The following is a 13,296-nucleotide window of genomic DNA, read 5'->3' on the forward strand; positions in this document are numbered from 1 at the left end:
CTGTTGTTTCCATCTTCATGTGAGTTCTGGTAAGATTTCGGGTAAAGAATTCTTGTAATTGCAATGTGATGAAAGGCAGGGGAGGTGGGCATCTATGGAGTAAAACACTTCTCGGTGCCATTCAGAGATTTAAATTGAAATGTGCATCATATGTTTGTTTTATTTCTTTGTCGTTTAACGTCACAGTTGGCAGTTTTTGAGCTATGTGGTTGTGAAGTAGTCAAGTTTGGAACTGACAGTCATGTGATTGTCATCACAAGCATCCAGCTTAGGAATAGGGATGTGACAGTCAGATGTGACGGTCTGATGTGACAAGCATCCAGCTTAGGAATAGAGATGTGACGGTCTGATGTGACAAGCATCCAGCTTAGGAATAGAGATGTGACGGTCCGATGTGACAAGCATCCAGCTTAGGAATAGAGATGTGACGTTCCGATGTGACTTTCTGATGTGACTAGCATCCAGCTTAGGAATAGAGATGTGACGGTCCGATGTGACAAGCATCAGCCAAGACAAGCTTGACCACTGATATTGTTAGTTGTCTATCACAAACGTGACTTTCAATGATCCATTCATATGATTTTGACCACTTGTTTCCGCTTGGCCAATCAGAATCACAATCGGCAGATACTCAAGGGAGTGATTAGTGTTTCCCCAAGACATTTTAGCAGGGTGCAGCACCCGGCCCTTTTGATTTTGCTCCCTGCCCTTTTTCTAAGGTACCCTGCCCTTCTAACAAAGTTCTGGCAAAATTCCTGTCCAGGAAGAACATAAGAATATGAGGATGAGCTCTTTTAGTGTGTTCTGCAAAACATTTCTGTACAAAGAATAAAATAATTGATATCAACACTTGTTTGTTTTTAGTGTTTATTTTCTGTTGAAGTTGAGTGAAATAACTGTGCTCTTTGTGCCTTAAAGAATCATACACATTGATAACCTGATACTTGGAAATCTGTCATTGCATGCCCATTTTGAAATTCCATTGCCCTGCCTCTTTTGTTTCCTGGGAGAAGCACCAGTGACTTTGTATTATGTTATATGTTTCTGTCCACTATGCAGAGCTTATGATAACCCTAGTATGTCAACAACTAAGTCAACTAAAATTGATGAGAAAAGTAACGAGTGTTGACTTTAATGGACAAACTGGAATAGGGGACATCCCAAACAAAAGTTATGGATGATGTTAATACCATTATTCCAGAAGAAAAAAATTATACTGTGTAATGCTACAGACAATGAAGAAGTTGTCCGTAAAAAGTTGCATGTCTTCATGTTCTGTTCACTTCTTAATGTCTCAGCTTTGTTGCTAAATCAGAGGCTTGATTATTCTAGTAGTTTGTTAAGCATCAATGCCATTGCTGCGACCAGACCATTATGTAATATTCCCATGCTTCCAGTGCTGAAAGGTTTAATATCATGAAGTTACATATGAAAATTGGCATGGTTCAACCTTGGGCTTTGTGAATAATTGAATGGTTTTATTTTTAGTACTCCTTGCTATAGGCTGAGATGCCCATACTTCTGTGATAAGTGACTCACAGGTTAATAATGCTGCCGCTGCTTCTGGCTGTCAAGGTTCCCGAGTGTGGGAAATTTGGGGGGAATGCTGTGAGAGATAAGAGTTTTCACAGTACAGAATCTACCTGAGCTTTATGGTCATGTAATAGTTCTGGAAACCAGGGCACATGTGATCTTTGTGTTTTGAGGATCGTAAATGTATGTTCAAGAATGGAAATTGGGATTGTCTGAGGACTCAAGTTAAGGTGCAGAATAGGGAACATCAGGACCCCGAGTTAGGGCACTGTAGTCTCTTAGCAAAGTTGTAGTACCCTTGTGGGTATGTTTGGGAGGCCACTTCTTCATGTTCTCCATTTTGCCTGTAGTTCTGGGCGCAGGTTGCCCAGTTGTCTATTGCACCACAATTTTCTCTACAGAGTTGCTTCTCTTAGCCGTGCCTGAAATCCACAACTGTTTAAGTCCCAGTAGCAGGTTAGGTTTCTGGGTTTGTCAACAAAAAACCCATGCTTGTGGATTTCAGTTTTATGATAAATGTGTAATACCTTCATATCTTTAGTCTTCCCACATCAAGCTTTCATAACACATCATGCAATTAATCAGTTTTCCAGAAAATTAGATGAACATTATGAAGTTTTTACTCTGGTGGGGCAGTGGGGTAGCCTAGTGGTTAAAGCTTTCGCTCATCATGCTGACGACCGGGTTCGATTCCCCACATAGGTACTCTGTGTGAAGCCAACTTGTGGTGTCCCCTGCCATGATATTGCTGGAATATTGCTAAAAGCGGCGTACAACTAAACTCACTCACTCACTCTTACTCTGGTATTGACTTTACAGATTTGGTGAAATATTGTCTCACTGAATATATATTTCTGTTTATAGTTTAGTGTAATTAAGTGCAGAATACATGTTTGAGAGCTTTATTTGACACACTCATGTATGATAGAATCACATTGTAATGATTGTCACTATTTGTTGAGGGTAAATCTGAAGTGTTAAGTCATGAAAGTCACAGTTTGGTTTTATCACAGCATATTTATCTGTGGTTTAGATAGGAACTGTAAATTAAAATCATGGTAGAGATGCTGCAGAGGAATGTAAGATGGCTTGCTTGATGGTGGCACATGTGGCTTGCAGAGACATGTGGACAAAGGAAGTTTGCCATTCAGGGTTCAGGACGTGGTGTAAGATATCAGATTTCACCTTTCCAAACATATTTAAGACCAGACTAGGACTAAAAGTTTCTGTCCTCGATTTTTCTTGGTTTCCATGGCAGCGGTTCTGTCTCTGATTAATTCGAGCTGTGCTAACGCCAGTGGGTGTTTCCAATCCAGATTGAAAAAATAATGTCTGTGTTAATCTGCTTATGGTCAGAAACACTCCTCACTCTTTGTGTTCTGTGGCAAATTGGACAGTCTGAATCTCGATTGTCGTTTACTCAAATCAATTTACAGGGAATTATGTGAATGTTAAGCTACACCCACTCTTTCTTTATCATTGGAGACATACCAAAGGGCATGTTGTGTGTCAGGGGATGTCTTATATAGGAACCACTTGTACAAAGTCAGACATGCTCTGGGCATTTTGTGTTGGGCATTGGGAGGTTGTGTGTGTTTGTAGGGCAGGGTGTAGGAGAGGGTATGTGTGTTTTGGATGGACGGGGTATGTGTGTATGTTTGTAGGGCAGGGTGTAGGAGAGGGTATGTGTGTTTTGGATGGACGGGGTATGTGTGTATGTTTGTATGGCCGGGTGTAGGAGAGGGTATGTGTGTTTAGGATGGACAGGGTATGTGTGTATGTTTGTAGGGCAGGGTGTAGGAGAGGGTATGTGTGTTTTGGATGGACAGGGTATGTGTGTATGTTTGTAGGGAAGGGTGTAGGAGAGGTTATGTCTGTGTGTTGGATGGACAAGGTTCACACATGCGTGCTCAGAAGGGGAAGCCGGAAGGCTATGCATGTGGGTGCCTGATGGGAGTGGGGTAGATGTCATGGACAGAATTCGCTGGTACAGAGACACATTTAGTGTATGTGCTTTTTAATATATATCACAGAATATACAGGTACGAAGTCTTACATATGTTATATAGGTGTCTTGCACAATTTCCAAAGGTACAAAAGACATTTCAAACTGTTCTTTGTTGATTTTTCTTGAGTGCCATTCAGATCCCACAATGCAATATATTTTGTACCATGGTAACTCCTCAAAACTTGTAGTGAATTTTGATACTGATCAGTTGTTACCAACTTTGTGTAAGCACAAACTGAGAAACATTTTACCCAAGTGGACTTATGTTTGAATAGAACCTTACAAAGCTTTCTGTTTATTGCATTTCTTATGAGGCTGTGAGATAATGTCAATTGTCAGGCTTGGTGAATTGGCTGATTGCATGTCCCAGACAGTGTTGGGCAACAGACTGAATGTCCTCAGTATGGTCATGGGTTACCTCCCCTTGATCAATCTCTCTGAATGTAGTATTAAAATTTGCAGCTGTTTGCAAATTCATGAACTTCTAAAGCATATTTCAAAGTATTTTTTGAGTGGCAGCAATATTCTCCTGTCACTTTAGATTTAGTTTCTGGAGGGAATGCAACAAAATGAAACAGGGATTAATTGTGTGGTCATTTATTATACATTCACATTCATATTTGGGGAGTTATTTCAGTTTTTTCATGTGAATATTACAGTTTTTCATGTCACATTTGCCAGTCTTCCTTATTCACACACTCAATCAACATTTATGTTTTAGTGTAATAATGTAATATTTTTAATTCTCCTTTTGGAAATCATGCCCCTCATCTAGGAATGTTTTCCTGTTCCTCTTGCACACATGTAATATTTATTTGTTACACACACTGAATCCACATTTATCTTAAACATATGCAAGAAAGTATTACAGACCTTATTTCTTGTGTTTAAAAATCATGCCCCACCTGATCATTATACATTTTCTCCCCCACCCTCTTCTTTTGCTACGCATTTGTTCACTCCCCCCAATCCCAGCCCCAACCCTCCTATAATAAATAACCAGTTCCTTATGTAACAGTTAATTGGGTGATAAGAGGTTACAAAGTACAACTCTTTGTTTGAAAAGGGGTGGTGGGGTAGCCTATTGGTTAAAGCATTTGTTTGTCATGCAGAAGACCCAGGTTTGTTTCTCACATGGATACAATGTGTGAAGCCCATTTGTGGTGTCCACCGTGATATTGCTGGAATATTACCCTCCACACACACACACACTCACTCACACACTCTGAAAAATGTCTGAAAGTGATCAGCAGATCTGTAAACTGAACAATTAAGTTGCTTGGCCTTATAAGCCCTCACATAACTCCTATGCAATAGCGCCATGTATTCAAAGAATTCGAGGGAACATGTAATGTCGTATTAAACTGAGTCGGCGCCTTGTGTGGTCGGACTGAAATAATCTATATTGAGCTGGAGGTGGTGAACTAGTCTCGTGTCCCTTGTTAGAGGGATTACGAGAAGATCATTGTGAACCTGTATCATGACTTTGGGTCATGTCAGTGGAAATTGCTCTATCATTCTCTTGAAGAATATCATGAATATTCTCAATAACATTTCTCTCTTTGGGTTTCCCCATCATGAATTAATTGGTGTTGCACTGGAGATTGCACGAATATTACAGGTTTGGCAAAGGTAGTCTTTCAGAATTTAGGGGGCGGTGGTGTAGCCCAGTGGTTAAAGCGTTTGCTCATCATGCCAAATGCCTGGGTTCGATTCCCCACATGATAACAATGTGGTAAGCCCATTTTTGGTGTCTGCGGACGTTGTTGAAATATTGCTAAAAGCGTTGTAAAAACCAAACTCACTCACTTTCAAGATTTCTTATTGCCTATTATCGAAAGTTAATATGTCAGTGTATAAATATATTTATGTTGCTGTGATCATCTCAGGAGTCCAATATTTTTGGTGCCTATCTGGACTGTTAAGCATGACACTATTTCTTTCCCTAGTCAAAAAGTAATGAATGATTTTCAAAAATAATGTTTGTTTAATGCTGCACTCAGCAGTAATATAACTATGTGATGATCTGTAAATAATAATATCTGCACCAGACAATCCAGTGACTGACATCATGAGCATCATTATACGCAGTAGGGGTATGATGACATGAAACTAAGTCAGCGAGCCTGACCAAACTATCATGTTAGTTCAATGCTGTTGGCATAGATTGCTGAAGACACAAGACACATTCTAATCTGAATGGATCTTCATGGTTATAAGAAGGGATCTGTGAGTTAATGATATTATTTTAGTATATTCTCAAGCATGATCCTTTTGTCTGATACTGATATATAACACCACATTTTGATCATGGGTTAGCACAATGGATAAGGATAAGGGATTGCCTGCCATGCCCAAAGTCTAGGTTTGAATCTACACAAGTCTGAAGCCTATTCTTCTATGATCAGGAAAGTGCTAACAAAATGTACCCACAAATTTGTAAATCTTTTGGGATTCTGGAGTAAAAAATGCGTTTCATCAAATCCAAGTTGCTCACAAAATATTTCTTAAATCATAAACTCACACAACAATGGTGACATCACAGTGTGTTTCAAGGTTGATATTGATCTGTATAAAGTCACCATCATATTTGACAAATATCCAGGTTTTTGTGTCTACTTATGTGTGGTATTTGGTTAAGCTTGGCATCATATGGAGAGTTTGGATACATGCCAGTTGTCTAATATGTAGCATTTTGATACTGCACAGATTCAGGTGTACAAAATGAGGGTCATTATTGACTTAATATTTTGCTTGTGTAAGAGAAATATTTGAGATGTGTATGGCATTAGGAGAATGTGTTAATTGACTGTGAGAAAGGTATTGTTCCTTAGAACATTAGGACTAAAATACAGAATGAAGGTCAATCAGTGCTTAGTCTTGCATCATAATCAAGTTCAGTGAGGATGTTACATAGCAGGGTTTTACCTCAACTCACAAACCTGCATGTCCCAGGGACCCCCAGTTATTAGTTTTAAGGGTCCTTGCAGGCAATATGAGGGTTCTGTGAAGTAACAGTTTAGAGAACTGTATGTTTTGATAATTTCTTTGGAGCCAGGAATGAATCATTGATCATGTGGACTGATGGATGAAATGATGCATGTAACTGCTCTGAAAGAAACAACCAAACACTTAGCAAAGTCATAGATGTGTTGTGGGTACATGGAATAATATTGTGCGTCCCTCTGGATGCAGTGAATTTTTTTTCAGCGTCCATTCTCTACATTTGTGAGTACTGGATGCACATTTGTGTGTTGCGTAAAACCTGGTCAGTATTTTGAAAAAAAGGGGCTGCACATTTCAAGATAATATCTTTTCTTGAGATAACCTTGTGTAACAGGCACAAGGAGGACATTTTATGTTTGTATTTACATCTGACAAACTTCAGCTAAAAGCATTATATTGATCCAGCAATACTTAAAAAACGTATTTCCTTTTTTTTAAGTAAAATGATACTCACACCACTTTTTACTAACAGCATCTTTACATAAAACTGCTTTACAGATTTTACCATGTTGACAATGGTTATGGCTCTTAATCTTCAGCTGTCTGATATAAGCATGATATAGCAACCATGTTGATTGACAGGCCATGTGTACCAGCTACAGTGATAGATGTGTATCGCTTGTTATCTCTCGGTGTTGTGTGCTTGCCTGATGATTGGCTAATTATGAGCAACTTACTGAATTATCCTTTCAGTTTGTCTCAAACTTGACATCTTTATTATTTTTGTTATCTTTGACAAATGTGAGAATTTTGATTTTGTTGTAATTTCTTTAGATAATGGGACTTATTTTGTGATAAGGAGTTCCATGATGTTTTATTGATTCTGAAGTTGGTTGATGATGTGGGAAATGAAATTGAAAACTTTCGGCAGAGTTAAAAATTATGTCATAGTTCCAAATGTCAAACTCATCTTTTTTCATTTTCTATTGATCAGAATGACAGGCTTATTAATTTTGGGTTTTTAGGATAAAGTATTAATTGCAATATCTCAGTTCCCAAGTTAATTTTTAAGTGAATAAGGACCATAGCTAAGAAATACCCAAAGCCAAACACTTAACTCAAATCAACCCCTATATGTTCCTGTTTAATGTAGAGACTAGCTTGAACAACCCATGCTTGTTTGAGGCAATTGACTTAGTCGGAAACTCATATTCTGATATTTGTGGATGAATTTATATTCCAATTTGGTACTTTCATGATGTCAATCACTGGATTGTCTGATTTAGATATTTACATGCTGCCGTCTTTGTGACATTAATATTGCTGTGTGCAGTTGTTAGCACCACTCAACTAACAATGAGTATTTCAAGCATACACATTTTTCGAGCGACCTTGACCTTGTTTTTTATGTATTTGTCATTCCTCAAAAATGAAGATAAACTGGACAATCACAAAATCAATGTGTGTTTTTGCCCAACATTATTTCTTTGATCTATCGGCATATGAACGGAATGTGATCTGATACAAGATGTGACACATAATGCTCAGGGGCTCCTTCACGAAGCAACCTTTGCTAAGGTTAACCTTAACTCCCATTCTTTAACTTTGCACTAAGGTTATCTTAGTGACTTATGATCACCTTGGTGCTTTATGAAAGAAGGCCCTGGTCTGGACAAATGAGAGAAAAAAATGGGTGTTTGTTTACTCATAAACCAACTTTACAACACAATACATAAGCATGTCTGTTGGTGCTCTCAATAGTGGAGGCTGAAAACCTCAATATCCACAACAGAGATACAAAGTTGGAAGATTACTAACCAAGCATATAGACACCTGCTAGTATTTGTAGTGCCTGCTACTAATGTTGTCAAGCTCTTGAATGAAAAACTATTACCATTTTGGTATTAATCCAACAAATTCCCTGGCACAAAAAATGCGTTCGTTCTCACAAATGTTCATTTGTCGGTGTATGTCTTTTCAGATGTCCGGATGATTATGTTGGCGAGTTCTGCCAAGACTTGAACCCCTGCAGACAAAAGCTCTGCAAGCACAACAGCACATGTACAGTCATGCAGCAAGCAGACGAGGCACCCAGAGGGTTCTGCAACTGTACAATAGGTAAGACTTTCCGAACATTACATAAAGTGAATTTAACTGTTCCGTTTCACGGAAGTCATACAGAATTTTGTCTTTGATGGATGAGATGATTTCTGGCAGGAGACAAGTATTCCTTCTGTCAGCACTTTTGGCAGAGCTACTAAGAAGTCTACTTTTGGCAAAGGTTCTAAGGAACTGATCATTTGATGATCTTAGGGGGCCAGGGATATTGTATTTAGACTAGATGCTTTTTCATCTAAAGCTGCAAAACCAGATACTTTTTTAATCCAAATTGTAAAATTACTAAAAATTTATGACAGAAAATGTTTTATATCATTGTTATTTTTGTGGATTTTCAGGAACAATTTATATTTTCTTAAACATTCGCCTGTTAAAGAATCTCTCATTATTCAGTGAGCAAATGAATAATTTAAAGCTCCAGTCAGCCATATTACACCAAGTCTTGCCTGTCTCTTTTTTGGCAGATTTTGTTCTTTTGTTGTCATAGGGGAGGTGGGGTAGCCTAATGGTTAAAGCGTTGGCTCGTCACGCCGAAGACCCGGGTTCGAATCCCCACATGGGTACAATGTGTGAAGCCCATTTCTGGTGTCCCCAGCCGTGATATTGCTGGAATATTGCTAAAAGCGGCTTAAAACCAAACTCAATCAGTCAGTCAGTTGTTGTCATAGTGGTAAAAGGTTCATTATGTTCTGACCAAAATCATCAGTGATCTCATATTGAACTGTATATATATGAGACTTGAATCAATCAGACATGTGGGGATTACAAGATAGAACAGGCGCCAAATACCCAACACTTTTATCACTTGATGATTCCGGACAGAATAGACCCATGAAGATCTGCGTTGGAATTGATCTTCAGTAACCCATGCTTGTCCTAAGAGGCGACTAACAGGATCGGATGGTCAGGCTCACTGACTTGGTTGACACATGTCATCATATCCCAATTGCATAGATGGATGCCCATGCTGTTGATCACTGTATTGTCTGGTCCAGACTCAATTATTTATAGATCGCTGCCGTATAGCTGAAATATTGCTGAGTGCTGCATAAAACAACAAACCAACCATATTGAACTGTGTATGAGACTTTAATCAATCAGATGTGTGGGGATTACAGTATATGACAGATCCCAAGTGCCAAACACTTTTATCATTTGGTGATTCCAGGACAGAATAAGTCCCCAGTAGCTGATACCTGTACCCATTGGGGATCCCAGAAATCAGAGCTGTCACCCATTCATATTCAAGGACAGAACAGGTCCTTAGGGCCCAAGACAGAATAGGGCCCCAGATCTCAAAGCTTATATCTTTTAAGATTCCAGAGCAGAATTGGTCCCAAGCACCAAATGCTTGTACACCTTGGGAAATATGATGGGAGAATATTGTCCCAGTACCCAGTGGTGATTTAGGAAGAATGTGTAGATTGAATGTGTAGACTCATATTATCAATAGTTGATTTCTTGGCTTAACTATGATTATTTACATGCTAATATTATGTAGGTAATCATTGCTGATTGCATGGTAATGCAACACAGTCCCTTCAAATAGAGGAGCCTCAGCTTAAAAATTGGTCATTTGTAATAGATATTGTCACTAGAGATACCTGTGGCCGAGGAATTTGTTTCTTACACAGAGAATTGAAATGACTTGCTGTAAAAAGACACTGAAAAAGAGAAAGGTTTATATTCTTAAATCAAACAGCAGATTCATTTGTCAGCTGTCCCTGAAACATGATTCTTCCATTGAAGTGGTTGTCAAAGAGGGAAGAGTTACCTCCCTTTGTTTAGTGCAGGAGTTTTACCAGACTGTTTGAAACAGCTGTTTCCCATTAGCACTGATAAGTCATTAGTACCTTATTGTTTTCAATACGTATACAAGCTTTCAGTATCAACAGAAGTATTACATTTTTGTGTTTTTGAAAAGAAACTCCTCCGTTTGCTTGTAACTCAAAGTCATTGAAGTGTTTATTAACATAAAATGTCTACATTGAGTCAAGGGGAAGTCAGTTGTGTCTGAAACAAACTATTGGGAATTAGACAATGTTGTTTACTTCATAGTCAACACTATCACAGTTGTATTCAGGACTAAGAGAGACAATGTTAACTCTGTTGTTGTTTTACCATTTTCAGAAGGTTTTTCAGAAGAATGAGTTGATATTGCCCTGTTAAAAGTTATAGTCATCAGGTGTGATTAAAATTTAACATCACATCCTTTTGCCCTGCCATATTGAGTTATTGTCTTTAAATGAACACTTTCTCCACTGGTGTGAACAATAATCCCTTTCATCCACATAGGAGTTTTACGCCAGTTTTATGTTGGTCTTATGCAGTCAATAAGATCATATTCAATGGCCAATTTGACCTATCACGAATTCAACAGCCATTGAAGCCAAAGGACAATATTACACTCAAATTCTTATAGTTGTTTATTGGATGCTGTGTGTGTAAATGTATGGAAGAAAACAAATGTTTTCATATGTTTCAGGCTACCAGGGGACAAATTGTGACATGCTTGACAGCAACAGTGCCTGTGTCAGCTACCCCTGTCAGAATGGAGGGTCCTGTTCCAACATCCACAGCCTCTCGGACTTCACCTGCCACTGTATGCCAGGATATAGGGGTATGTGTGGCACCAGGCCATGGTGGCTCTATTCCAGGTAGCACCCGTGGAGATCAGTGTTAGAATTGGTCTTCAGCAACCCATCCTTGTCCTTAGGGGCGACTGACGGGATCGGGTGGTCAGGCTCGCTGACTTAATTGAGACGTCATTGTATCTCAATCGCGTAGATCAATGCTCATGCTCTTGATCACTGGACTGTCTGGTCGAGACTCAATTATTTATGGGCCACTGCCATATAGCTGGAATATTGCTGAGTGTGACATTAAACAACAATTGTTGCTCATTTGTGCCCTAACAGCGGCAATTGAGTTAAATCAACTTCCTGAAACCGAGCCGTGTTTTGTGTAATGTGTACTGTGTATGTGTTATTTCATATTTCAGGCCGATATTGTGAGTTAGATGATCATTGTGCATCTATGCCGTGTCGGAATGACGGAAGATGTACGTCCTCAAGCTATGGATTTACCTGTGAATGTACGCGAGGATTCCGTGGAAAGACTTGTATGGATGATGTTGACGAGTGCAACGAGAATTCAAACCTATGCTTAAATGGCGGCTGGTGTCAGAATACCTATGGAGATTTCGAGTATGTATTGGGTCTCAAGCATATAGTACATATTCTTTATTCCAAAATTATTTTATCACCTGATGATTAACTTATCTTTTTTGTTAACACCTGGCATCTTCACTGATTGTCAGGGATTCATACAAATAATCTGCTTTGCTGTCTTGCCTGGTCCAGATTTACATAACGGGAATAGCTAGAAATTTGCTGACTTGCATAAAGTAAAGTGTCAAGGAACCTGTTAAATTAACTAAGTGAAGTTGTCAAATAGCATTTTGGTTTGTTCAGTTCCAAGTCAGTAAGGTCACAATATGGCATACCATATTGTCCTAGTTACCGCATGAAGCCAGGAAGTCACATGCTATAATAACGACCCTTTACCAATCAAATCTGTAAGATAACCGCCATGACACATTGTTTGGACAAAAGCAAGAAAACCAGGGGTCAGTGTCATTACCCTGATCTGAACAATTGATGAATCCAGAAGTCAAATGCTACTGCTTCTGCCTTGATGACCGTCAAATATCAATACAACAGACTTGTCCCATAAACTATACATCTTTGATGGGATAAATATGTAAATTAGATCAATGTATGCAGTTGAATACAGTGTTTAAAGTTGCTTCTCAATGACATATTGACTGACATTACCAAAATGTTTTGGTTCGGCTTTTCCAAAGACTTATTCTTTCGACAAACATGTCAGCAAATTATCTGGCACTCTATGATAAATGAGCTGGTTCACTCGTACATTGGGTACACAATTCATACACAATTAATTATCCAAATGACATCTCAAAGTAAAAGCTTGGTCCTTTCTTATTGTTGTTTTAGTCATCATTTTGCATTTTTGTCTAAAGGTTTTTGAGTATGTCCCAACTTTGACACAGCACTGTTTACTGTGGATGAAGTTGTGTTGATTAATTAAGAATGATGTAATATGGTAAAGAGATGATTACTCCTATGTGTTTCTCTATTGTGATTAGGGCTGGCGGGGTAGCCTTATGGTTAAAGCATTCGTTCGTCACACCGAAGACCCAGGTTCAATTCCCTACATTGTGTGAAGCCTTTATCTGGTGTCCCACCGCCGTGATATTGCTAGAATATTCCTAAAACTGGCATAAAACTAAACTCACTCACTCACCCTATTGTGATTGTCTTATGTTTTTATGAACAATTTACACCGAATAATGATGCTAATTTGTGGCATGAAGGTGTGAGTGCCCAGAGCGGTATACTGGACGCCACTGTGCGGAGAGGTACATCCCATGTAACCCAAGTCCCTGCCAGCATGGAGGCAGCTGTACCAGGACCGATGAGCTGCAGTACCAGTGTACCTGCCTTGCTGGTAAGTCCTTTGAAGCCCTTCTTTTAGAAATATTACACATCCCATGGTGATTTTTGTACATAATGTTGGTTGAAGCCCTCCATTTAGAGGTATTACATACCTCATGGTGTTTTTCATATGTCATGTCACTTAGAGCCAGCCATTTAGAGAGATTGCAT

General features: G+C 38.9%; 1 protein-coding gene across 1 annotated transcript in view; it reads left to right on the forward strand.

Moving 5' to 3' along the window:
* The window catches only part of LOC124270259 (neurogenic locus notch homolog protein 1-like), a 106,469-nt gene that overhangs the window by 37,790 nt on the left and 55,383 nt on the right, over positions 1 to 13,296 (forward strand). The window contains 4 exon segments of the mRNA XM_046705295.1: positions 8,469 to 8,605; positions 11,091 to 11,225; positions 11,607 to 11,811; positions 13,005 to 13,138. Of these exon segments, the coding sequence (XP_046561251.1) occupies positions 8,469 to 8,605; positions 11,091 to 11,225; positions 11,607 to 11,811; positions 13,005 to 13,138 (611 nt within the window).

This window comes from Haliotis rubra, unplaced genomic scaffold, assembly GCF_003918875.1.
Source record: "Haliotis rubra isolate DU_JTF1 unplaced genomic scaffold, ASM391887v1 Scf150, whole genome shotgun sequence".
Lineage (NCBI taxonomy): Eukaryota > Metazoa > Mollusca > Gastropoda > Lepetellida > Haliotidae > Haliotis > Haliotis rubra.